General features: G+C 41.8%; 1 protein-coding gene across 5 annotated transcripts in view; it reads right to left on the reverse strand.

Annotated features, from left to right (window-relative positions):
• TEC (tec protein tyrosine kinase) overlaps positions 1–15,274 on the reverse strand; it is a 155,439-nt gene extending 140,165 nt beyond the window's left edge. The window contains exon 1 of one of the 5 annotated variants that reach the window (XM_018049428.1): positions 15,199–15,274. Coding sequence is in view for 2 of the 5 variants with exons in the window: in XM_005681591.3 (XP_005681648.3) it covers positions 33–137 (105 nt within the window). In the remaining 3 variants the exon portion in view is untranslated. Of the gene's footprint in view, positions 1–32; positions 252–14,441; positions 14,542–15,019; positions 15,116–15,198 lie in introns of those variants that run through there. The other 4 variants (XM_018049429.1, XM_005681594.3, XM_005681591.3 and 1 more) reach the window with 4 other exon arrangements.

The following is a 24,907-nucleotide window of genomic DNA, read 5'->3' on the forward strand; positions in this document are numbered from 1 at the left end:
CAACAACAGCAAAAAGGAATGTATTCGCTCACATAACCAAGAAGTCCTGGAAGATTCAGGCACATCTGAATGCTGGGGTTCAAATGCTGCTGTGCTCTCACCACCGCTTGGTACTTCTCTCTGCATGTCAGCCTCATTTATTCCCTCCTCCTTCAAACAGCTGCCTCCATGTAGTGGAAAGATGGCCGCCAGAAGTTCTAGGTTACATTACTCCAGCAGCCTAAAAATCCCAGAGGGAAAAAAATGCCTCCTCTCTTAAAGTGAACCAGAAAAAGAGGCTGAGTGAGTCTAGGTCATGTGCCCACCTCTGACCAATCACCTGGCCAGGTCAGGAGGCACGTCTCAGATTGGCCAAAGCTGAGTCACATGACCATCCTTGGCACTGGTGTCAACCCCACCCAAACTACATGGACTGTGAATAGAAAGTTCCCCAAAGGAAGGAAGTCTGGGCAAAGACAGTGTAGTGACTTGTCAGTCAGGCCCCAGATACCAAAAGAGAAGCCCAGTTTTGTCACTTAAACCATTAGAAGGGCTTTGAAGTTAGACAGAGCTGGTTTTAAATTTCAGCTTTGACACTGACTAGCTGCATATGTATGTATGTTCAGCCGCTCAACTGTGTCTGACTCTTTGGGGCCCCGTGACTGTATCCCACCAGGCTTCTCTGTCCATGAGATTTTTCAGGCAAGAATAGTGGAGAGGGTTGCCATTTCCTCCTCCAGAGGATCTTCGACCCAGTGATTGAACCTGCATCTCCTATGTCTTCTGCATTGCAGGCGAATTCTTTATCACTGAGCCACCTGTGTGACCTCAAGTAAATTACTTAATTTCTCAGTGCCTCAGTTTCCTGCTTATAAAACAGTACCTACCTTCTAGAGATGTTTGAAAAGATTAAATGAAATAACGCACATAAACTGCTAAGCATAATGCTTGATGAACAGGGATCAATAAATGGTAGCTATTATCAGTAATAAAAAAAATCATGACAATTATTATTCAGAACAAGGGCACCACATGAAGGGTGAGTTGTGACTTGGTGAGAGAGAGAGCCAGGTCAGCAAACTTGGATAAATCAGCCTCAGGTCCAGATTCATTAAGGGCAACTCAGGCTACAATACAGGGGCCCTGAATGAACTCTGAGATGACAATTCAAATCAGTGAAATCTGTTCAGCACCTATATACTATGTGACAGCCACTGAGGATACAGTGATGAGTGAGACACATGGCTCCAAGGTAAATTACCATGAAAAATGACTATGGGTTTGTGACATGATTTGGGGGAGAGGAGAGGGTGACTGAAGCTGCTTCCTTACTTTTAGCCATAGGCTGTGAACACTGGAAGTCCTGAGCATACAAGAGAAGAATGTCAGGCCCGACTGCTGGAATGCTACGAAGGTATAAAAGGACTGCAACCACTGCCCCCTCCCCAAAAAATGCCTTTGCATGAATTAGGAAATTATGTCTCTTCATTTAGACACTTCACTTCCATCCTCACAGTAAACACATCTACCAAATCGTCCACCTGAATGACATCCCAGAGTTTTGCAGTGAATAACCTGCACAACTGTACATGGTAGCCCTGGGTATAGGCAGGGAAGATGACATGGGGGAGGGAAGGGGTCCAAGGAATAGGGTGGGGATAGAGAATCTGGAGTCCCCAGGCCTTTGGAGACAGACAGTAACTTTTGCTATGGGGCTGCTCCATTTAATATGGTAGACACTCACCACAAACAGCAATTAAGCATTTGATATGTGGCTATTACAACCGAGGACTAATTTTTTAATTTCACTTCAATTAATTTTAATTTAAAATTTAAAACTGAAGTGGTGTAAAATATGGTTCCTAACTTTGTTTGGTAGGACTACATTTTACTTTATTCACTGTATTGCATAAGATATTCTATTGAATTGCATTGCATTGTATTATACTGTATTGCTCATAGTAAGCTCCTGAGTTGTTTCTAGTATCATATTAATAACTTTTATATGATTATATGGTAAAATATTTTTTATGTACTGAGTTACCCAAAATATACTATTTAAATTAATTTCACTTGTTGTGTTTTGCTTTTTTAATATGGCAACTAGAAACCTAAATTACATGTCTGGCACACCGAATATTTCTTTTTTAAAGTATGTATTTATTTATTTGGCTGCATGGGTCTGAGTTGAGCATGCAGGATCTTCAGTTGTGGCATGTGGGATCTACTTCCCCGACCAGGTATCAAACCCAGGCCCCTTGCATTGGGAGCATGGAGTCTTAGCCACTGGACCACCAGGGAAGTCCCAAAATATTTTTATTCATCAGTGCTGCTGTAAAGACATCTTAGGACCTGTAGTGCAAGGGGCTTGGAATGATACTCAGGGGAACTGGTTGCTTTTAGTTCTGTTTGAAGCAGACCTCTATGTTTTCTTCCAGGTTGTCCAACTCTGTTGACCAGGAAGGAAAATAACAGAGTGAGCGGGCAAGCAGGTAGCTCAGTACATGTAGCTCAGGAGAGCTTGAAGAGTACACTGGAGTCAGACTGTATTGTTCTGAACTCTGGCTCTACCACATAACCAAATTTCCCTGAGTCTCCTTCAGGCTCTTCATCTATAAAAATGCCAAAAATTATCTTGCCCACTTTATAGGGATTGTTGGGAGGGTTAAATGAGATAATCCAATGTAAAGAACTGAGCATGGAGTCTGGCACATCTTACATGCTCAGTTAACTACAAGGGGGCCACTGGAGCATTATTTGGAAATAAAGAAGGTGCAAATGAAAGATCTTCCTGTACAACAGAGCTTAGGTTGCCATGGCTTAAGAGGATACACCATGTCCACGTGTCTCCTCAGCATTTATCTTTCAAGACCAAAGAACTGGACAGAATTATTTACTCAATCCTCTATGCTGCCGATTAATATATTTGCTTTTTTCTAAGTCCGTTGTGTTTTTAAGGTACATTGATGAACAATCTTACATGCTTAAGGATCATGAAAACCGGTAAGGTAGCATTTCTGAATTATGTGTAACAACAGCTAAGATGTAGCTAGCTTTTTTGTTCTAAATCCTACAGTGAATCAGTCTTCAGTTAAGAATTGACAGTAATATCTGAATCTCATTCTTGAGTAAACTAGAACATTTGTATGTACAGATGGATTCATTTTACCTAAATGCTTTCTTTACTACTTCCCTGACATTTTGCATAAGCTTGAGATCAGCAATTTGGCTTCTTACATCCCAAAAGGTTCAGGTTCACTGTAAACTTGGGAGCTTACACTGTGTACTCCCTCTTCTACATGTTTACTTTAGAAATAGTAATAAATAAACTAACTTACTCACATTTGTAATCTGAGACATGTCCATCTATGCTTAACCTCTGTTCTGTCATCCAGTCCCCTCCCTATTCCCGACTTCTAAAAATATTTCTCCCAGCCTCCCACTGACTAAATTTATTTAATAGCCTTTGTGTGGAGTCTTTTCACAATTTATCCCTAGCTTCCATAGCTATGCAATGTTCCTCAAGAACTCTAGGGCATTTGTCAAACATGATTCCTCTTCACAAAGGAGTAGCCTATCCCAGCAAAAGGTTATATCTGCTTAAAAACTGTAAAATCCACTTTCCCAACACATACACTTCTGCAGAATTTGTTTTAAATTCTACTCGTTCCACAAGTTCAGTTCAGTTCTCGCTCAGTAGTGTCCGACTCCTTGCAACCCCATGGACTGCAGCTCGCCAGGCCTCCCTGTCAATCACCAACTCCTGGAGTTTACTCAGATTCATGTCCATTGAGTCAGTGATGCCATTGAACCATCTCATCCTCTGTTGTCCCCTTCTCCTCCCACCTTCAGTCTTTCCCAGCATCAGGGTCTTTTCAAATGAGTCAGTTCTTCCACAAAGACCAAGAAAAATTCCACAGACACCACATTAAATTTATTGTCTTATTCTCAACAAGGCATTATCCTCTATGAGGCTCACTTTTTTCATCTGTGAAATGGGCATAATATACATGTGTTAAGTTGCTTTGGTCATCTCTGACCCTTTGCAACCCTAAGGACTATAGCCTGCCAGGCTCCTCTGTCCATGGGATTCTCCAGGCATGAATACTGGAGTAGGTTGCCATGCCCTCCTCCAGGGGAATCTTTCCAACCCAGGGATCGAACCCATGTCTCTTACATCTTCTGCATTAGCAAGTAGGTTCTTTTATCACTAGTGCCACCTGGGAAATTCATAACTTAGATGTCCTTTGCTAAATAGAGCAGGCCATCTCATTACTCATGAATGTATATAAAACACTCTGGGAAAAGCTCAAAGTCTTTTACAAGCATTAGGCCATGAATCTTTCTGAAGTGGACTGTTAATTAGGTGTCATTATGCTTTGTTTAATAGATGGAAAATCCGAGGCTTGGGAACACAATACCACATAATGGCTAACTTAGAAATCTAGCCTAGGCTATAAACATCAGACTGAGAGATTGGGGGCTGTGGGGGTAGGGATCTGAATAGGAATTCACTCTGCTCCAGTTCTTTATCAAGAAACTGCATTACTACAAAATTCTCTCCTGTTACTGGTTGCCCTGCCCCTCCTACTTCCTCATGCAGTCCAGTAATGGGGAAATGGGTGGGAGCGTCATAATTCCCTACTGAACATATAATGCCTCCCCCACTTCCATGAACCTTAGACCAGGTACTAAAGACAAATTTAGTTTCACAGATCTCATTACAACCCCTCCACATTTTGTTACTGATCCCTGGAAACTTTTCCTATCAGATATCCAACAAAATAAAAAGAGGCTGTAGACATTTATCAACAAGAACACAGTCTCCCCAAATAAACCTGTCAGGCTACTCCAGCTTTACTATCTGACCTACAACTGGGTACATGGCATGGCCTCAAGAACTCCAGATAAACCTTGTCTTCACCCAGAAGCGATACCGTGGATCCAAAAGGTCAAAAAAGAGGTAATGGAAACTTTATATAGCCAGTGAGCTTTTATAAATTATTATTATGTACCTGCTGACAATGATTAATGGAAACTAGAAATCCTTTAATCCCAGAGTGGTATTTTGAAAAATATTTCCTGAGAAAACAATTCCCAAATGGGAAAAAGATAAAGCAACACTATTTACTTAACGACAAACAAAAATGTCCAACAATTGGGGAGTAGTTCAAAAATATCATTGCATATTAACAAGACAGACTGTCACCAGGCTATTAAAAATTATAATTATTCCTATAAGAAGATGCCTATTTTGAACACTGTTACCCAAAGAATAGCATGTCTAAGTATAATCTTATAAAGTATATATATATACACACACACGTGTGTATGTATTAATGTATCTATATATGTGTTATATATGTAAAGATTATAGAATTCAGAGTTACATAAATGGTTGCACACAATGCTCCCTCAGTTAATTATTTTCTAGAAAGTTGCTAAAGCTTTGTAGAAAGTCAAATGATGATAAAGATGACGGAGAGGGAAGTTTACCAAGATTCTCTCTGGAACAGTTTGGGGGTTATTTTAAATCTTTTTTGCAAGCTTCAGTACTGTCCACAATTTTTTAACAATGAATATATAAAATTCTATAAAATGACTTCTTTTTAATGATGGCAGGGAGAGTCCAGAAAGCACACTGAGAGCTGGGGAATGCTAGTGGCAGGCAGAGTTCCATCCTTGGTCTGGGAGAGGAAAGCCGGATGTGTCACCAGCTGAGCCTCAAAAACCTCAGCTATGATTCCAGAATCTATGAACAAGAATTCTTTAATGCACTGCTTCTGTAACTGGCTTAAATTTGTGAAAAATAAGCTGAATATCATTTTAAAAAAAATAAAAGCATTCATACCTAAAACTTACATATCTAACAGCACTTAAAACTCAGTTAAATTGTTTTCTTTTTCTCTGCATGCTTAAAGGATCAAGCATTTTTATTACTCAAGGCAGGAAAATAAAATAGAAAGCCAACTGCCTTCTGTGAAACAAAAATAATCCCAATGGTAAAAACTAACTTGACTGCATGCTTAAATTGTATTTGCAGAATAATAAACACTGAAATCACTACTATGTAGGAAAGAAAAACACAATTCAACTTAGGGGTTCACTTCAGTTCAGTCACAAAGTCGTGTACAACTCTTTGCGACCCCATGATTGCAGCACACCAGGCCTCTCTGTCCATCACCAACTCCCAGAGTTCACCCAAACTCACGTCCATTAAGTCAGTGATGCCATCCAGCCATCTCATCCTCTGTTGTCCCCTTCTCCTCCTGCCTTCAATCCCTCCCAGCATCAGGGTCTTTTCCAATGAGTCAATTCTTTGCATGAGGTAACCAAAGTATTGGAGTTTCAGCTTCAGCATCATTCCTTCCAAAGAACACTCAGGACTGATCTCCTTTAGGATGGACTGGTTGGATCTCCTTGCAGTCCAAGGGACCCTCAAGAGTCTTCTCCAACACCACAGTTCAAAAGCATCAATTCTTTGGCACTCAGCCTTCTTCACAGTCCAACTCTCACATCCATACGTGACCACTGGAAAAACCACAGCCTTGACTAGACGGACCTTTGTTGGCAAAGTAATGTCTCTGCTTTTCAATATGCTATCTAGGTTGGTCATAACTTTTCTTCCAAGGAGTAAGCATCTTTTAATTTCATGGCTGCAATCACCATCTACAATGATTTTGGAGCCCCCCAAAATAAAGTCTGACACTGTTTCCATTGTTTCTCCATCTATTTCCCATGAAGTGATGGGACCGGATGCCATGATCTTCGTTTTCTGAATGCTGAGCTTTAAGCCAACTTTTTCACTCTCCTCTTTCACCTTCATCAAGAGACTCTTTAGTTCCTCTTCACTTTCTGCCATAAGGGTGGTGTCATCTGCATATCTGAGGTTATTGCTGTTTCTCCTAGCAACCTTGACTCTAGCTTGTGCTTCTTCCAGCCCAGTGTATCTCATGATGTACTCTGCATATAAGTTAAATAAGCAGGGTGACAATATACAGCCTTGACGTACTCCCCTTCCTATCTGGAACCAGTCTGTTGTTCCATGTCCAGTTCTAACTGTTGCTTCCTGACCTGCAGATAGGTTTCTCAAGAGGCAGGTCAGGTGGTCCCATCTCTTGAAGAATTTTCCACAGTTTATTGTGATCCACACAGTCAAAGGCTTTGGCATAGTCAATAAAGCAGAAATGTCATGTGGAAATCTCACAAGTTATAGCTGAAACTTAATATTGGGGGATACTTGAGGACATGACAGTTTCTAAAGAAATAGCTAACAGAAAAACACTATTAGAACTCTATTGAGGATAAAGAGAAGAGACATTACAAGTTTTCCCTATTAAATCAGGCTAGAATTTTGCAAAAAGGTAAAGTAAAGGGAGTAAGGTACTTGACAGAGTTTTACTGTATAAGCCTTTCATGTAGTATATGACGATGTAAAGTTTTTCATTTTGATGCTCTGTAGCTAAGCATTTCCAAAGCTCTCAACCTAAAAAAATAAATAGCCTGAAGTTACCAAAGTAAAACTATATGAAATATTGCTGAAATCAAGAGAAATCTTCCTCTTTTAGAAACGTAAAACCTAAAAAAAAAAAAAAAAAAAAAGTAAAACCTAGAGGATTAGAAACCTAATTTGCACACACTTCCCTTCCTCTTCCAAAGCTACTTTCCTTAGCTATAAAAATCAAGACAATCACAACTATGCTAAGAAATATATGGGTGAAAAACAACTAATAATAAGTAAAATTAATGTTGTCCTCTCAATGTTTTCAATCAGTATTATTTCTAAATAACATACTTCAGTCAGTCCAGTTCAGTTGCTCAGTCATGTCCAACTCTTTGCGACCCCATGAATCGCAGCACGCCAGGCCTCCCTGTTCATCACCAACTCCCGGAGGTCACTCAAACTCACGTCCATCGAGTCGGTAATGCCATCCAGCCATCTCATCCTCTGTTGTCCCCTCTTCCTCCTGCCCCCAATCCCTCCCAGCATCAGAGTCTTTTCCAATGAGTCAACTCTTCGCATGAAATGACCAAAGTACTGGAGATTCAGCTTTAGCGTCAGTCCTTCCAAAGAACAGCCAGGGCTGATCTCCTTCAGAATGGACTGGTTGGATCTCCTTGCAATCCAAGGGACTCTCAAGAGTCTCCTCCAACACCACAGTTCAAAAGCATCAATTCTTCGGCACTCAGCCTTCTTCACAGTCCAACTCTCACATCCATACATGACTACTAGAAAAACCACAGCCTTGACTAGACGACCGTTGTTGGCAAAGTAATGTCTCTGATTTTCAATATGCTATCTAGGTTGGTCATAACTTTTCTTCCAAGGAGGAAGCGTCTTTTAATTTCATGGCTGCAATCACCATCTGCAGTGATTTTGGAGCCAAAAAAATAAAATCTGACACTGTTTCCACTGTTTCCCCATCTATTTCCCATGAAGTGATGGGACCAGATGCCATGATCTTCGTTTTCTGAATGTTGAGCTTTAAGCCAACTTTTTCACTCTCCTCTTTCACTTTCATCAAGACGCTTTTTAGTTCCTCTTCACTATACTTGGGAATACTTAAATTGAATACTGTACGGCTTCAGTCTATTCAGCCAAAGAGAAGTGAAAGTATAATCAAGAATTAGTGAATATACAATATTGTTTGTCAATCAGCTATACCGTGACACAAAATAAAAAGTTTTAAAAAATAAAAATATAATAGATTAAAAAAGAATTTAGTGAATATAGACTATCGGATACAACTTGGATAATTATAACGTGTGTGTGTGTGTGTGTGTGTGTGTTTTAACTGTCAAGTGTTGACAAGTATTTGGAAAATTCATCTGATACAATGATCTAGTATTCATTAGACATGTGCTCTTAACCTGGGAGAGTTCACATTTCAGCTAAGAGGACAAAAAGAACTTATATGAATTACTCAGCACATTAAAGAAAAGATATGCTACTTGGAAAAAGATGTTGCAATGTCTTCAAAGGTTCTGTTTAGAAAAAGGGAAGGATATCTGTGGAAATACAGAGGGAAGAATGAGCACCGAAGGTATTCCCCTTGGCCAAGCTTTTGTTCACAATGGTACCTAGTGAGTTCTAGCTGAGTGTTTCCTAACCATCCTATCCTTTGCTTGTCATCTTTCAGAATGACTGCTGTATCTGCTCCACTGTAGCAACTGGCAGCACTGGTCTTTCTGGATTCCCAATGCATAGCCACCATCATGAGGGTATAGAGCTTTGCTTTTTCTACACAGATAAGGTGGTGTGTGATCAACACTCTTCCAACTTCAGTGGAAGCTAACTCTTGCATCACCCTCTATGCGTAACCAGAAAATCATGTTGGTGTTGTCAAGCTACTGAGATAGAAAGCTGTAAGATCACGCTGCATTAAGGGAGCCTGAAGAATGTCTCAGCTGGTTAAACAGGGTTGGAAAAGTTGTGATCATCTGTGAGGAGCAGGGTAAGTCCGTCATCCCTGCTCATCCAAGCCAGAAACAGGAACTTGGTGCCCATTCCAAGAAAAGGTGTGAACTCTGAAACAGGAAGAGAGGATGTTGCTGTTGGTAAGGCAACTATGTGATAAATGCCTCCAGAAGGACATATAATTTCCACTGGAAACCACATGATCACCAATGACACCAGGCCTACCTTCCAGCTTAAAACATTAGACTTATAGAGGCTGAGCTTCACTGAAAGGTGTAACACTCAGAGGACAAGGTGACATAATGAGTCCTCCTAGACAAAGCCAATTTGAGAAGCATGAACCAGGGCTCTATGACCAGTAAGCTATACTCTACTCAAGCTAGGGGTTTTGCTTCCTGTGACCACTGGAATCAACTGGTAGGGGATCCTTAGAGTGATATAAGAAGGAATGAGGGGCCTAAACTGGGCTGGGTGAGAAAATATACCCAGAGTGGTTAGAAAATGTTTATTGGGACTTCTCTGGTGGTCCACTGGTTAGGACTTCGTGCTTCCAATGCAAGGGGCCCAGGTTTGATCCCTGGCCAGGGAACTAGGATCCCACATGCCATATGGTGCACCCAAAAAGTAAATAAATTAAATTAAATTAAAAATAAAAGAAAATGCTTAGTCTGGGTAAAGGTAGGAAAAATGGCAGCACACTGCCGTGGCTAAACCACACTAGTCCCTTGGCAGGGGTGGTTAAGAAAGCTACACTTCAGGCACTAAGAGCAGAGTAAACAAACCTTCTGCTTTCTCTCCCGCCTGAGAGTCCAATAAAATGACAATTGAGGGACAAACCCACAAGGATGGAGAGAATGAGAAAAGAGACAATAGTAAAAATACTTTGGTGGGGTGAAGGGAAGCCAAGATCCACCCTGATTTATACCATGGAATCTGAAAATGCTAAATTGTTGTTGTTCAGTCTCTCAGTCGTGTCCGACTCTTTCTGACCCCGTGGACTGCAGCATGCCAAGCTTCCCTGTCCTTTACTATCTCCCAGAGTTTGCTCAAACTCATGTCCACTGAGTCGGTGATCCCATCTAACCATCCCACCCTCTGTCGTCCCCTTCTCCTCCTGCCCTCAATCTTTCCCAGCATCAGGGTCTTTTCCAGTGAGTTGGCTCTTCGGATCAGGTGGCCAAAGTATTGGAGCTTCAGCATCAGTCCTTCCAGTGAATATTCACAGTTGATTTCCTTTAGGACTGGCTGGTTTGATCGCCTTGCAATCGAAATAAGTTAAGACAGTGGCACCCTCGGTAGGGGGAGGGGTGATCGAAAATGAAAATTGAAAGCCTCCTAAGGAAGGAATTAGGTCTCCCAGGTCTCAGCCAGTCTGAGCAGTTAAATGATTGCCCCTTCTCCACCTCAGCAAAAAAAAACACCTGGAGTTTCTTCCCTGCCTCTTCCCCCAGAGGAGTTACATGAACATGTAACTAACTACTCGCAAAGAGGGCAGAAAAGAGAAGGTCTCTGTATTGGAGTATGTCAGCCACAGCTCAGGTGTTTTAATATCATGGAGGGGTTACATGAACATGCAGATGCTGAGACAATCAGCCTCTTCTCCATCTAGCTCCCAGATTCCTGACAGCCAGGCTCTTCCCATCAGCCAGGAAAAACACTGCAAGAGCTTTTTCTGAGCACCCTCACCAGCCCAAGAGGTACTAACATCAGAGCCTCCCCTAATCACCCAGTAGTGAATTTCCCAGTCAACAAACCCACTACATCTTTAGATTTTTAATGCCCCACTTAGATATGAGTAGACAACATAGGATATCAGAAATACAAGGAAAGTCTCTAACACAAAAGGTAAAGATCTAAACAAACAGACAATAGCAACCTGGGGAAACTGAGTCTGTGCAGGAAGGAAAAAGCTTTAAAAGAAAAAAAAAAAGCTCCTCAGAAAGATAAGACACTGAAACCATAAAACAAAATCAAGAAAGAAAGAAATACAAAAGCCACACACAAATACATATGTATATATATTCAGGGAACAAAAAGGTTTTAATTTTAAATATTTAAAATATGATTGATTACACTCATGAAAAACTCAGTGGAAGGAGTTCATGATAATATTGAGAAAATCTCCCCCAAAATAGAAACAAGAAATAAAAGGACAGATAAGAGTAAAGAAAAGGTAAGAAAATATCTAGTATCCAGCCCAAAATATCTAGTATCTGAACAATAATTTTCTGAAAGTGACATCATACAGAAAAAGTAATGATCAATAAGATAACTCAAGAAAAGTTCCCAAACTGAAAGACACAGATTTCTGGACCGGAAGAACCCAGAACAATGGATGAAAACAGACCCATATCGTAGCACACATGAAAATTTCAGGATTATGGAGGCCAAGAGAAAATTCTATAAACTTCCAGAAAGGAATTCTATAAACTTCCTTCCACAAATAGCAGGTGTGTAGAAAGGTTACAGACAAAATTAAGGTGTCAGAAAAATTTTACAATTGTTAATTGTTAAGATTTCTTAACAATTAAGGAATCTGAATTTCTCAATAGCAACACCACAATCCAGAAGGGGATGATGAGACAATGCCTTCAAATCTTCCATCCTATAACTCTGCAGTCAGATAAACAATCAATTGGCAGTGGTAAACATATTTTCAACACTTGCTATAAAATGAATAGACAAAACACAAATCAATAAACTAAATTTAAAAAAATATACATCTTATGCAGCCTTCAGCAGGAAACTTAGAGGATGGACTATACCAAAACAAAGGAGTCTACAAAGATAAAGGCATGTGCCACAGGTAACAGGAGAACTGATACAGGAGAGAAATGATGGGGATTCCCAGGACGATGACAAAGGGAGGTCCTCAGGGTGACATCTGTGCCCATATGTCGAAGGCAGCCAGTCCAGACTACAGCAAGAATGCAATTGACAGAATACCTGATGCTTCCAAGGGAAGAATTTGAAAATTATTCAAAAGCTTTGGGTAAAATTAATGATGAGTACTTAAAAAGCTAAATCAGTGAACAAACAAAGCAATTACTGACTCCGAAGAAAAGAAGCTGTACTTGGCTTGGCTATGAATATTGATCTAATTACTGTTTAACTATTGCAAGGATAGGAAAATAAGGAAGCTGTACTTAGATGGGAGGTCAGAGGGAAAAAGAGAACCAAATCATCATCTTCCACAGCGGGAAGTGAACAGATAAACCTTCAAACTGAAAAATGCAACACGTATCGCCTACAAGGAATAAATATCAATATAACCAACTCATGGAATCACAAGTGTTTATTTCTGGAGAGGGAAAAATGTAACTTGGATTAAAAGTTTAAAACTAAAACTGAAAAGAAAGAGAAGAATATAACAAAACAAAAAGCATAGTGGCTTCTGTGCCCTTTTATTATTTGCTTTTGCTCTGTTTCCCTAATAACAATGTTTGGGAAAATTCCAGCCTTGTTTCACCTAAACAAAAGAAAATATCATTTCTACATCTAGACCATGCAGCTGTGGTCATCTGAGCTCTGAACAGTCAGACTTAGTGGGAAAGTTAATAGTTATAATCCAAACCAAGAAGGACTGGCTGAGCCAGAGCAGAGGTGCAAAGGCAAGCCTGGGTGGAGGCATGCTTGTAGGTGAAGACAACTGCTATGCCTTTCTCCTCTGGGGTTCTTTTCAACAAAGCTAGTCTCATGGCATAATCTCCTGGGACGGGATAATTTTAGAACTGCCAGGGACCATGGACCAATTGCACTCCTTTCTAGCAGACTCCAGTTAATCCAACCAAGGCAGCTAGCCTTCACAGCGATTGATCTGAGTTCAACGTCAGTTGCCCCACTTTGCCTGAGTACACTGGAAAAAGAACACAGTAAGGGCTCTGAAACGGGCAGCCCCATCATCAACAGCATCTATGCACCAAGCTGGGAGTCAACAGCCCTGTCAACTACGTGGACTATCCCTGCCCTGAACAAGAAAATGATTCTCTCCAGGGGTGGAATCCCAGGGAGCAGTGCAGTGGGATGGAAGCCAAGGAGCTGGAAGAGCTGGGGTGGGGAAGGGAGGCACCAACCAGGTCAACCTGGAGGAACCTGTAGGTAGAGATATGCCTGGAGCGCAAGGCTCAGGCTGCCAGCGCTCTGTACACACAGAGGAAGGTCTCTACCAGCAATTCTTCCTCAAGCAAAATGTGGCCAGACACAGCCACAATGCCACCAGCCATCCTGTCCAGGGTCAGCTTAGGAAACAAAGATAGCCTTTTTCTTGAGATTCACTATGATTTGATAAAACATAGACTCTGCCCTTGAGTGACTAGCTGCTGACAAAATATGATGACTATTTTGATACACAATAAGCAAGGAACAGGTTGACAGTGCTAGGGCATACATTAATATTCTTTTTTTTTTTTCTATTTGGGAAGATGTCAAAATTCTAGTTCAAGAACCTGTGTGTGGCAAACTAGAGGTTTGCCAGTCAAACAACACTGATTCCCATGTATTTGCAACACTTGCCCTATACAGTTCTACAAACCAAAATGTACACACCCTCTGGGAAGAATCAAGATCATTAACACAAATGCAGTAAGCACCTAGAACTGACAAAAGAATATACTGATCAGATTAACTGGAGTATTGGGAAAGTATGGTTTTTCCCTAAACAATGAAAATGTACCTAAACAAACAAACAAAAAAATTCAAATACTTAAGGAGACTGTTATACACATTTTCTATTCTCCATGTAAATCATGACACTCCATGCAATTCTCAACAACTAACCTACCAGTATCACAAACCCACCTGTTAAATCCTAAACTTACTTGGGAAACCTACTGGTTTGTTGGAGTGTTTCCTCCTTTCTAGCTCTTTAGGGAAGAATTATCTAGGAAAAAAAAAGTGAATTCTCAGAATTTCCTAAGAGGAAAAAAATGGGCATTCACTGGAAAAACACAGGGTATATGCTCAGAACACTTAACTATTCTGGATAAGCTTCAAACCCACTTAGCCACCAGTCATCCTGTTGTTCTAACTTAACACTGAGACCTACCCTTCTAATCAAGTCTTCCAGTTTCCAAAGAATGGCAACAGATGAGACTGTTTCCGAATCTGATACACAGCAACTTGTTCTTCTTCCATGGAGGAAAAAAAAACAAAATCAAACCAAAAGGAAATTTAGGATCCGAAGGAAAGCGCACACCCCGGAGTCAAGGCCCTAGTTTTCCCAACAGATGTATGCACCGACTCCCTATCAAGATTCAAACACAGTTTCCCAGATTTAAAAATGTAAGGCTGAAAAAAAAAAAAATGTAAGGCTGGTGGGGACAGGCACTCAGACACATGCAACCGTGGAAAGCCTGTCGATTCTGCCAACTCTCGCATCAAGACTTGGCTGCTGCCCAAGCAGAGAGGAGGAATGAAGTCCGCGGCGCGGCTGGGAAGTGAACCCAACGCTGAATTTGGGGCAGGGCGGCCTCTGTCCCGAGACTCAAGGAGAAGGGCGGGCGCTCCTCGGGAGAAGCCAGCGCCGGAGCCCGGGGGACGGAGAGGCTGCGGCCGCCGGAAGGCGCGGCTACGCCGGGACGCGCACCTGTCCCTCCGTAGCCCGCAGGGGACGGGGTTCCTCACCTGGGGAGGCGCGCTCGGGCTCACGGCCGCGCGGGGTAGAGAAAATCCTTCCTGGTTCCACGACAGTCAGCCTCTGGGCTGCTGGAACCCTGCTCTCGCCGCAAACATCCCCACCCACCCTTCCCCGCCCCGAGTGGCGCAGGCCCGGGGCCGCCCTCGCCTGCCCGCAGCGCCCTTACCTGGCTGGAGCGCACCGGCTTCGCGGAGCCCGGGACACTGAAGTCCGCCCGAGCCTCGGAGTCCTGTGCCTGGAGCCCCGCCCCTCCTCGGCTCTCCCCGCCCCGGCCGGCCCGGCGACCGCCCGGCCCGCGAGGGCTCCGCCTCCAGCTGCCGGAGGCCGGCGGCGACCTGTTCCCACCGCTCTGCTGCGGTGCTGAGACTGAAGGTGGGAGTGGGTCGCTTACGCGTTCCGACTCCCGGGACCCAGCGGAAGTTTCGGGGAAGTCGCGGGAACGTCCCTGGTGTTTCCTGGACGCAAGAACCTCCTCCTTCCTGCCCCCCTCAACCGCCCCGCGAGGACACGGACACCCCTGGCCCGGGAGAGCCCCGAGCAGTGCCACCTGTGGGTGACCCGGGACTCGATCGGAACTAGGGCCCGCACCTCCCCTTCCGCTAAATGGTGGCGAGCCAGGTGGTAACGCAGTGAGGTGGAGCGAAGCAGCCAGTTTTACCAAAAGAATAAGTCTTTTCTGTTCAACCTGAAGCAGCAGAGCGCATCTGATACACTTACAGGTCACGTGGGGTGTGTGTGTGTGTGTGTGTGTGTGTGACCCCATGGAACTATCCCAACAGGTCACGTGGTCGGGGTGTGTGTGTGTGTGTGTGTGGGTGTGGGTGTGTGGGTGTGTGTGTCCCCATGGAACTATCACAACAGGTCACGTGGTCGGGGGGTGTGTGTGTGTGTGTGTGTGTGTGTGTGTGTGTGTGTGTTTTACCAAAAGAATAAGTCTTTTTCTGTCCAACCTGAAGCAGCAGAGCGCATCTGATACACTTACAGGTCATGTGGTGTTTGTGTGTGTGTGACCCCATGGGACTATCACAACAGGTCATGTGGTCGGGGGGGTGTGTGTGTGTGTGTTCTCGCTCAGTGGCTCAGCCCTTTCTGACTCTCTGCAACTCCATAAAAGTCCACCATTTTATGTAGGGTGAAAGGCACAGAGAATTTAAAGAACGTACCTAATGTCACCCAACAACAAATTGAAAGGCTGGAATTCAAATCCCTGTAGTCTGCCTCCTGATTTTGAACGCTAAACCACAGCTCTCCTGGCTCACCAAATTTGAGTGTCCACCATGTCTCATGAGGAGAAGGAAATGGCAACCCACTCCAGTATTCTTGCCTGGAGAATCCCGTGGACAGAGGAGCCTGGCGGGCTATATAGTCTGTGGGGTTGCAAAAAGTCAGACACGACTGAGCAACTAAGCAGGGCACAGCACATGTCTCATGAGCTGTTAGAGCCCAGAGAAATACAAGGACTCTGCCCTCCAGAAGCTTTTAGTATAATGGGGCGAAAGGGACAGTCAGTCATCAATAAGCAAGTGAAAAATGAAGCCATTGCACGTGCAAGAAGCCTCCTGACTAAAATACAGTAGGGTGATGGAATTGAGAGTGTGGGGAGGGGAAGACCACAGATCTAGTTGTTCCCGAGGCTTCTCAAAGGAGGTGACAGTGGAGCTGGGAGCTGATCAGCCAGGTAGTCAGCCTGAAGATGAAGCAAAGGGAAAGTCACATTCATTAATCCTCATTCTACCTCGTGCTTGTTGGAGACCTAAAAGCATGCCTTCCTATACATTATCTCTCTTTTGCTCATACAATAACCCTGAGAAGTCTGATAAGATTCCATTTTACAGAAAAAAAAATGTGATGATTAATGATTTGCCTTAGAGGAAGGGGCGATGGGAAGAGAGCACAGATTTGAACCAAGGCTTTCTGATTCCAAAACCTCTTTCACTCAGGTGAGGGCCTTGAGTATGATGTCTCAGAATGAATCTAGTAAAATTTCTCTTTGGTGATCTTGCCTCTTCGCAGCCCCAGTCTCTTCTCTGCTGCCTGTTGACTGGTTAAAGAATTTCCCCCAGGGAAGGTGTTCTTTGAGGGAGCAGAGGTCAGGAACCTTCTGAAAGTATGCAAAATGTATACTTTTGTGTGTGCACAAATTATAATTATGTAATTATGGTAATAAAGTTGGCTTTCTCCCAAGAAAAGATGCTCACATATATATGTATAAGGGAGAGAACTTAGAATTTTCATCAAATTGCTCCCAAAAAAGGTAAAAGTTACTGTCTTAAGAGTTTAACAGATACTTGTGGTGATTAAAAGAACTGATTTTCAGCTCTCTTTCCCTGGAGGGAGGCAAGTCTGGTGATTCCTGTGTTTGACTTGGTGGAAATGAGGCTCTTAAAGTTTGTTAAGTTTGATGGAAAGGGAAGCAAATCCCGATCCTCACATAACACCTTCATAAATCACTTCTCTTCTTAGAAGAGAAGGTCTGTATTGTCACTCTCTGATCTCAAGAAAACCATAGACTGATCTGTAAACAAAACATCTAGGTAAATGTAACTCTATTGGTAATAATTAGTTTCCATAACATTATACCATTTCCTGAAGAAAGCATTGTTTATACTACCAGTCAACAAGCATAAGTAGGTGATTAACACATGTATATCATCTCCAAAGCCAGTAGAGAGTACTGGCATTGGTTTTCAGCAGTGTTTTTAGAGATAGTGTCAGAAAGAGAGCTTCAGCTACATTAATGAAAAGGTGTAAAACTGAATTCAGGATGTGGTAGACTTACAAAAAAATTTAACCTGTACTATTTCTTATGTGGAATGAGCAGTAGCTTTAATAGAAAACAGCATACATATTATGTATGACTGAATCCCTTCACTGCACACCTGAAACTATCACAACATTGGTTGTTAATCAGCTATACACCAATGCAAAAATTTTTTTTTAATGTAAAGAAAGATCTAGCTGCAGTTTATGTCAGTGTTCTGCCTATGTTTTCCTCTAACAGTGCTATAATATCCAGCCTTAGATTTAGGTTTATAATCCATTTTCAGTTTCTCTTTGTGTATGGTGTTAGGGAGTGTTCTAATTTCATTCTTTTATTAGTATACATAACTCTGAAATGGCATATATGGAAAAAGAATCTAAAAGAGAGTGGATATATATATATATGTATAACTGATTCATTTTGCTGTGTACCTGAAACTAACGCAACATTGTAAATCAACTATACTCCAATAAAAAAAATTTTTTAAGAAAAGAAAATAGTATACAAGGTTAGGCTTATGTAACTCAAACTTTTAGGTTGGGACTCTTCCAAAGAAGGAATCTGATGATGGATCTGAAATCTGAAATCTGAAATCTGACAAGATTTCTTCCTCTTCCTCCAAGGAGAAGATGCAAACATTCTTACTGCCCTATTTATTTTAATAAAGTTGAAATACAGAAGGGGGGAAAAAGGCGATCTATGACTTCTTTGAGAGAGGGACTCCCTTCTTACCATATATCCACATGGCTTCATAAAATTCATATATTTAGCTGAGAAATATCAGGTTGATGTAATCTTAGTTCCTTGAGAAAAGAAAATGCCTCTTTTTAACTTACAGATAGATTCCACATAATGCCTGAGAAGACATGCAGAATCAACAAGGAAAGTTTGTAAATAAACTGGTGTTTAGCATTTGGAGCTTCTCCCACTCTTTTTTGTACATCTCTGGCCCCCTTTTGTAACTTTCTTCCTAACCATTGTCCACGCCCATCCAAGGTGAATAGTAAGTGTTTGTGGAATAAATGAATGATAACAACAATGATGCTAATAATGTAGACCTTATCAGTCTTGTATAGAGTCTGTTCCTACATGAACATCACTTCATTGTGGTGATATGATATGTCTGCCTCTCTTCCCATCATGTACTGAAAGTACATGTAAAAAGTACAATGGTTGCTTCATTGGAACTAAATACATGGGAGTAAAGAGTTTTATGTTGGACGCAAAATCAAAAATTATACTCCTGGGGACAGCTGGGAAATTAATCATTCGAAAGAAGGAAAAAGCATCATGTACAAAGCATGTGCATAAGATCATCAGTTCAGTTCAGTTCAGTTGCTCAGTCGTGTCAGACTCTTTGAGACCCTATAAACCGTAGCACGCCAGGCCTCCCTGTCCATCATCAACTACCAGAGTCCACCCAAACTCATCTCCATTGAGTCATCCAACCATCTCATCCTCTGTCGTCCCCTTCTCCTCCTGCCCTCAATCTTCCCCAGCATCAGGGACTTTTCAAATGAGTCAGTTCTTCGCATGAGGTGGCCAAAGCATTGGAGTTTCAACTTCAACATCAGTCTTCCCAATGAACACCCAGGACTGATCTCTTTTAGGATGGACTGGTTGGATCTCCTTGCAATCCAAGGGACTCTCAAGAGTCTTCTCCAACACCACAGTTCAAATGCATCAATTCTTTGGTGCTCAGCTTTCTTTATAGTCCAACTCTCACACCCATACATGACTACTGGAAAAACCATAGCCTTGACTAGACGGACCTTTGTTGACAAAGTAATGTCTCTGCCTTTTAATATGCTGTCTAGGTTGGCCATAACTTTCCTTCCAAGGAGTAAGCGTCTTTTAATTTCATGCCTGCAGTCACCATCTGCAGTGATTTTTGGAGCCCCAAAAAATAAAGTCAGCCATTGTTTCTGCTGTTTCCCCATCTATTTGCCATGAAGTGATGGGACCAGATGCCATGATCTTCGTTTTCTGAATGTTGAGCTTTAAGCCAACTTTTTAACTCTCCTCTTTCACTTTCATCAAGAGGCTCTTTAGTTCTTCTTCACATTCTGCCATAAGCGTGGTGTCATCTGCATATCTGAGGTTATTGATATTTTTCCCGGCAATCTTGATTCCAGCTTTTGCTTCTTCCAGCCCAGCGTTTCTCATGATGTATTCTGCATATAAGTTAAATAAGCAGGGTGACAATATACAGCCTTGACGTAGTCCTTTTCCTATTTGGAACCAGTCTGTTGTTCCATGTCCAGTTCTAACTGTTGCTTCCTGGCCTGCATACAGATATCCCAAGAGGCAGGTCAGGTGGTCTGGTATTCCCATCTCTTTCAGAATTTTCCACAGTTTACTGATCATCACTCATAATAATAAAGAATATTATTCATCACTCATAATAATAAATTTATATGATCATCACTCATAATAATAAAATAAATGCCCAGTAACAGGGAAATTTTTAAACAAAATTAATCAATAGTATGGCATATCAGGGTATCATTAAAAACAGTAGGTTAATTAAATAAGTGTGGAGGAAACCTTATGAAAATTAAATTTAAAAAGTGTAACACCATCCTTAACATGTCCTGTGTGTGTGTGCATGCACGTGTATGTGCACACGTGCTCACATGCTCAGTCATGTCTGACTCTTTGCAGTCCCATGGACTGTAGTCTGCCAGGCTCCTCTGTCCATGGAATTTCCCAGGCAATAATATTGAATTGGTTTTCCATTCCCTACTCCATACATATCCTATGATTGCAACTAAATAAAAATTATGTGGGAAGAAAATTGTTGGGTTGATAATAAGAATTATGAACAGTTATTGAGGGGGGGTTCTTAGGTGCCAGACTGTTTAAATGCATTAGATCAATTCACCTAATTCTCACAACAACTGTGTGAGGTACAATAGCTTTAACAAAAAACTGTGTGCAGTTCTTCTTTTCATTTTACAGATCAGAGGACTAATGCAGAGGCCCTAAGTATAATTTGCCTGAAGTCACACAGCCAAGATATGAATATAAAGCTTTATGACTCTAGAGTTTACAGCTTTAACCATTCAGAGCTGCCAGGGAAAATATGTTTGAATCATGGATCATTGTGTGTTTTTTTTAATTCCTTCTATAAAGTTTTAATGTTGATTTAACAGTAAGTAAAAACACATCAAATTACAGAGTTAGAAAAAAAGGCCCCAAAGTAAAACCAGATTATGCTCAGAAGAAAAGACATAAAAAGGTAAGAAGAGGAACATATTGAGTGAAACCATGTGGGTTTGGCCAATTTTTGTTTTGGATTAGGATCTAAATAGTGTTTCAAATGAGTCATACTATATCAACAAATTTATAGTTATGAGGATTGAGATGAAATGAGCTATGTCACATAGAATGGTATACTCAGTATTATTAGTAGGATTCTAAGTATATTGTGGCCTAATGGCTTTTACTTACTGTTTCTTCTACCTAGAATGATCTAGCCCCACAGCTTTTTGAAGCTGCTTCCTTTTCAATGGCTGTTGATGTTTAGTCACTAAGTCATATCCGACTCTTTTGCAACCCCATGGACTGTGGCCCACCAGGTTCCTCTGTCTGTGGGATTTCCCAGGCAAGAATACTGGAGTTGCCATTTCCTTCTCCAGGAGATCTTCCTGACCCAGGGATTGAACCTACGTCTCCTGCATTGCAGGCAGATTCTTTACCACTGAGCTTTCACTGGTGGCAGTTATGAAAATGTGACCATCACTGCATTAGCAGAAAGCTGCCTTGGTGGGCTGCCATCTATGGGGTCACACAGAGTCGGACACGACTGAAGCGACAGCAGCAGCAGCAACACTGGTGAACAATCCCAAGAAAACTCCCTGTTATGGTGGTACTTACATTCTGGTAGAAAGATCAGTCATCTAAAAATGGATTGAGTAAAGTATGCTGCTGCTGCTGCTGCATCGCTTCAGTCGTGTCCGACTCTGAAACCCTTTAATTGTTATTTTTATTTACTTTTGGCTGCGCTGGATCTTCGTTGCCTTTACACAGGTTTTCTCTGATTGCGGCAAGTGGGAGCTACTCTTTATCATGGTGCATGGACCTCTCATTGCAGTAGAGCACAGGCTCTAGGCAGATGGGCTCAGTAGTTGTGTGGACTCAGGAGTTGTGGCACACAGGCTTAGTTGCTCCACACCATGTGGAATCTTCCTGGACCAGGGATTGAACCCATTTCCCTTGTATTGGCATGCAGATTTTTATCTACTCGGCCACCAGGGAAGCCCTTAAACTCTTTTAAATGAGATTTTCAACAGAAGTCACTATTAAGGCCAATTATAAACGCATATATAGCGTTTATATAGCAAGAGTGCATGCTTGCTAAGTCGCTTCAGTCATGTCCAACTCTTTGCAACTATATGGACTGTAGCCCACCAGGCTCCGCTGTCCATGGGGATTTTCCAGGCAAGAATACTTGAGTGGGTTGCCATGCCCTCCTCCAGGGGAATCTTCCCAATCCAGGGATCAAACTTATGTCTTATGTCTCCTGCATTGGCAGGCTGGTTCTTTACCACTAGCGCCACCTGGAGAGTAAAGATACGCAAAAGGAGTTAAAGTTTCTCTGTTTCCCTCAAACTGGTAAAATGACACCAGGAGGAGTTATATATGTAATATATCAATAAATCCTAGAGCAACGCAGATGACACCACCTTTAAGGCAGAAAGTGAAGAGGAACTAAAAAGCTTCTTGATGAAAGTGAAAGAGGAGAGTGAAAAAGTTGGCTTAAAGCTCAACATTCAGAAAACAAAGATCATGGCATCCGGTCCCATCACTCCATGGGAAATAGATGGGGAAACAGTGGAAACAGTGTCAGACTTTATTTTTTTGGGCTCCAAAATCATTGCAGATGGTGACTGCAGCCATGAAATTAAAAGACGCTTACTCCTTGGAAGGAAAGTTATAAGCAACCTAGATAGCATATTGAAAAGCAGAGATATTATTGCCGACTAAGGTCCATCTAGTCAAGGCTATGGTTTTTCCAGTAGTCATGTATGGATATGAGAGTTGGACTTTGAAGAAAGCTGAGTGCCAAAGAATTGATGCATGTGAACTGTGGTGTTGGAGAAGACTCTTGAGAGTCCCTTGGACTGCAAGGAGATCCAACCAGTCCATTCTGAAGGAGATCAGCCCTGGGATTTCTTTGGAAGGAACGATGCTAAAGCTGAAACTCCAGTACTTTGGCCACCTCATGCGAAGAGTTGACTCACTGGAAAAGACTCTGATGCTGGGAGGGATTGGGGACAGGAGGAGAAAAGGACGACAGAGGATGAGATGGCTGGATAGCATCACTGACTCGATGGACGTGAATCTGAGTGAACTCCGGGAGTTGGTGATGGACAGGGAGGCCTGGCGTGCTGCAATTCATGGGGTCGCAAAGAGTTGGACATGACTGAGTGGCTGAACTGAACTGAACTGAACCACTTAAAAAGCTATAGAAAGAGATATACACAAAAACATTGTATTTAAACTGAAATAGAATTCTTAAAATAGTCCTCAACTGTTCTTAAAGCATATACTGAGATAATCATATCCTGGGCCATAAGACAAACTACAGCAAACTTTAAATAATTGAACTCATACAGCATGTGTTCTCAGGTCACAATGAAAGCAAACCAGAAATCAATAACAAAGATTTCCAGGAAAACTCCCAAACACTTGGAAAATAACAACTTACTTGTAAATAATCCATGAATCAAAGTATGTATTAAAGTATCACACAAAAAAATATTCTGTCTGGAATGAAAACAAAAATACAGCATATCAATATTTGTGCATACAGCCGAACAGTGTCAAGAGAAAATTTTATAGCAGTAAATGCCTACATTAGAAGAGAAGAAAAGTCCGAAATAAAAATCTAAGCTCCCGCCGTCAAGAACCTAGAAAAGGAAGAACAGCTATATAAATTTAAATAGAAGAAATACTAAAGATAAAAGCAGAAATCAGTGTCATTCAATACTGAACAACAATACAGTATTACTTTGTGCCTGCAAAATGAAACAATCATGAAGAAGAAAAAAATATTAAAACTACACTGATTTAAGGCTGCCCTGATGGCTCAGGGGTAAAGAATTCACTTGCCAATGCAGCAGACATGAATTCAATCCCTGATCTGGGAAGATCCCACGTGCCGAAGAGCAGCTAAGCCTGTGCTCTGGAGTCCGGAGCCACAGCTACCAAGCCCACGTGCCACAACTATGAAGCCTGCATGACCTACAGCCCATGTTCCACAAGAAAAACTACCACAGTGAGAAGGCTGTGCACCACAAGGAGAGAGTAGCCCTTGCTTCTACAACTAGAGAAGAACCCTCAAAGCAATGAAGACCCAGCACAGCCAAAAGTAAATAAATTTAAATTTTAAAAAAACTTCATTGATTTAAACCTAACAAAGATAGGCGATTAAAAGTAATATAAAGCCTGAATTAGATTATATGGTTAGATAGCATCACTGACTCAATGGATATGAATTTGAGCAAACTTGGGGAGATAGTGAGGGACAGGAACCCTGGCATGCTGCAGTTCATGGGGTCACAAAGAGTTGAACATGACTTAGCAACTGGACAACAATAGCAAAGTCTGAATAGTAGAATATGTTTTGAGTGACAATAATAAAACAAATGCAAATAGCTACTGCTAATATCATAGCATATTTATTGATTTTTTTAAAATGAAATCTTCCGATGGTCCAGTTCTGCTCATACTGTTAATTACTTAGTTCATCCCTCTTCCAGACATCCTTTCCCTGCCTCACCCCACCATAGTAGCTGTCAGTGTCCCTCATATTCCTTAGATACACAAGGTCTTCCTTAGGCAACTTGTGCCTGACAGCTTTCTCTTATACAGAATAGTCCAGAAATGCCAGAAGAGTTAACATCACCAGGAAACTCCCACCAACCAATGACAGGAGAGGACTGGAGGATAAATACCCCAGTTTCCTTGCCTTTGGGTAGGACAGCTCTGAGGCATATTCTAGTGAATGGAGGGCCAGTTGCCCTCAGTGATAATCTGCTCACTAATACACACTTTATTCACTTCTTTCTTTTCTTTGATTGCCTCCGAAATAAATCATTTGCACTGA

This window comes from Capra hircus, chromosome 6 (assembly GCF_001704415.2).
Source record: "Capra hircus breed San Clemente chromosome 6, ASM170441v1, whole genome shotgun sequence".
In the NCBI taxonomy this organism is placed as follows: domain Eukaryota; kingdom Metazoa; phylum Chordata; class Mammalia; order Artiodactyla; family Bovidae; genus Capra; species Capra hircus.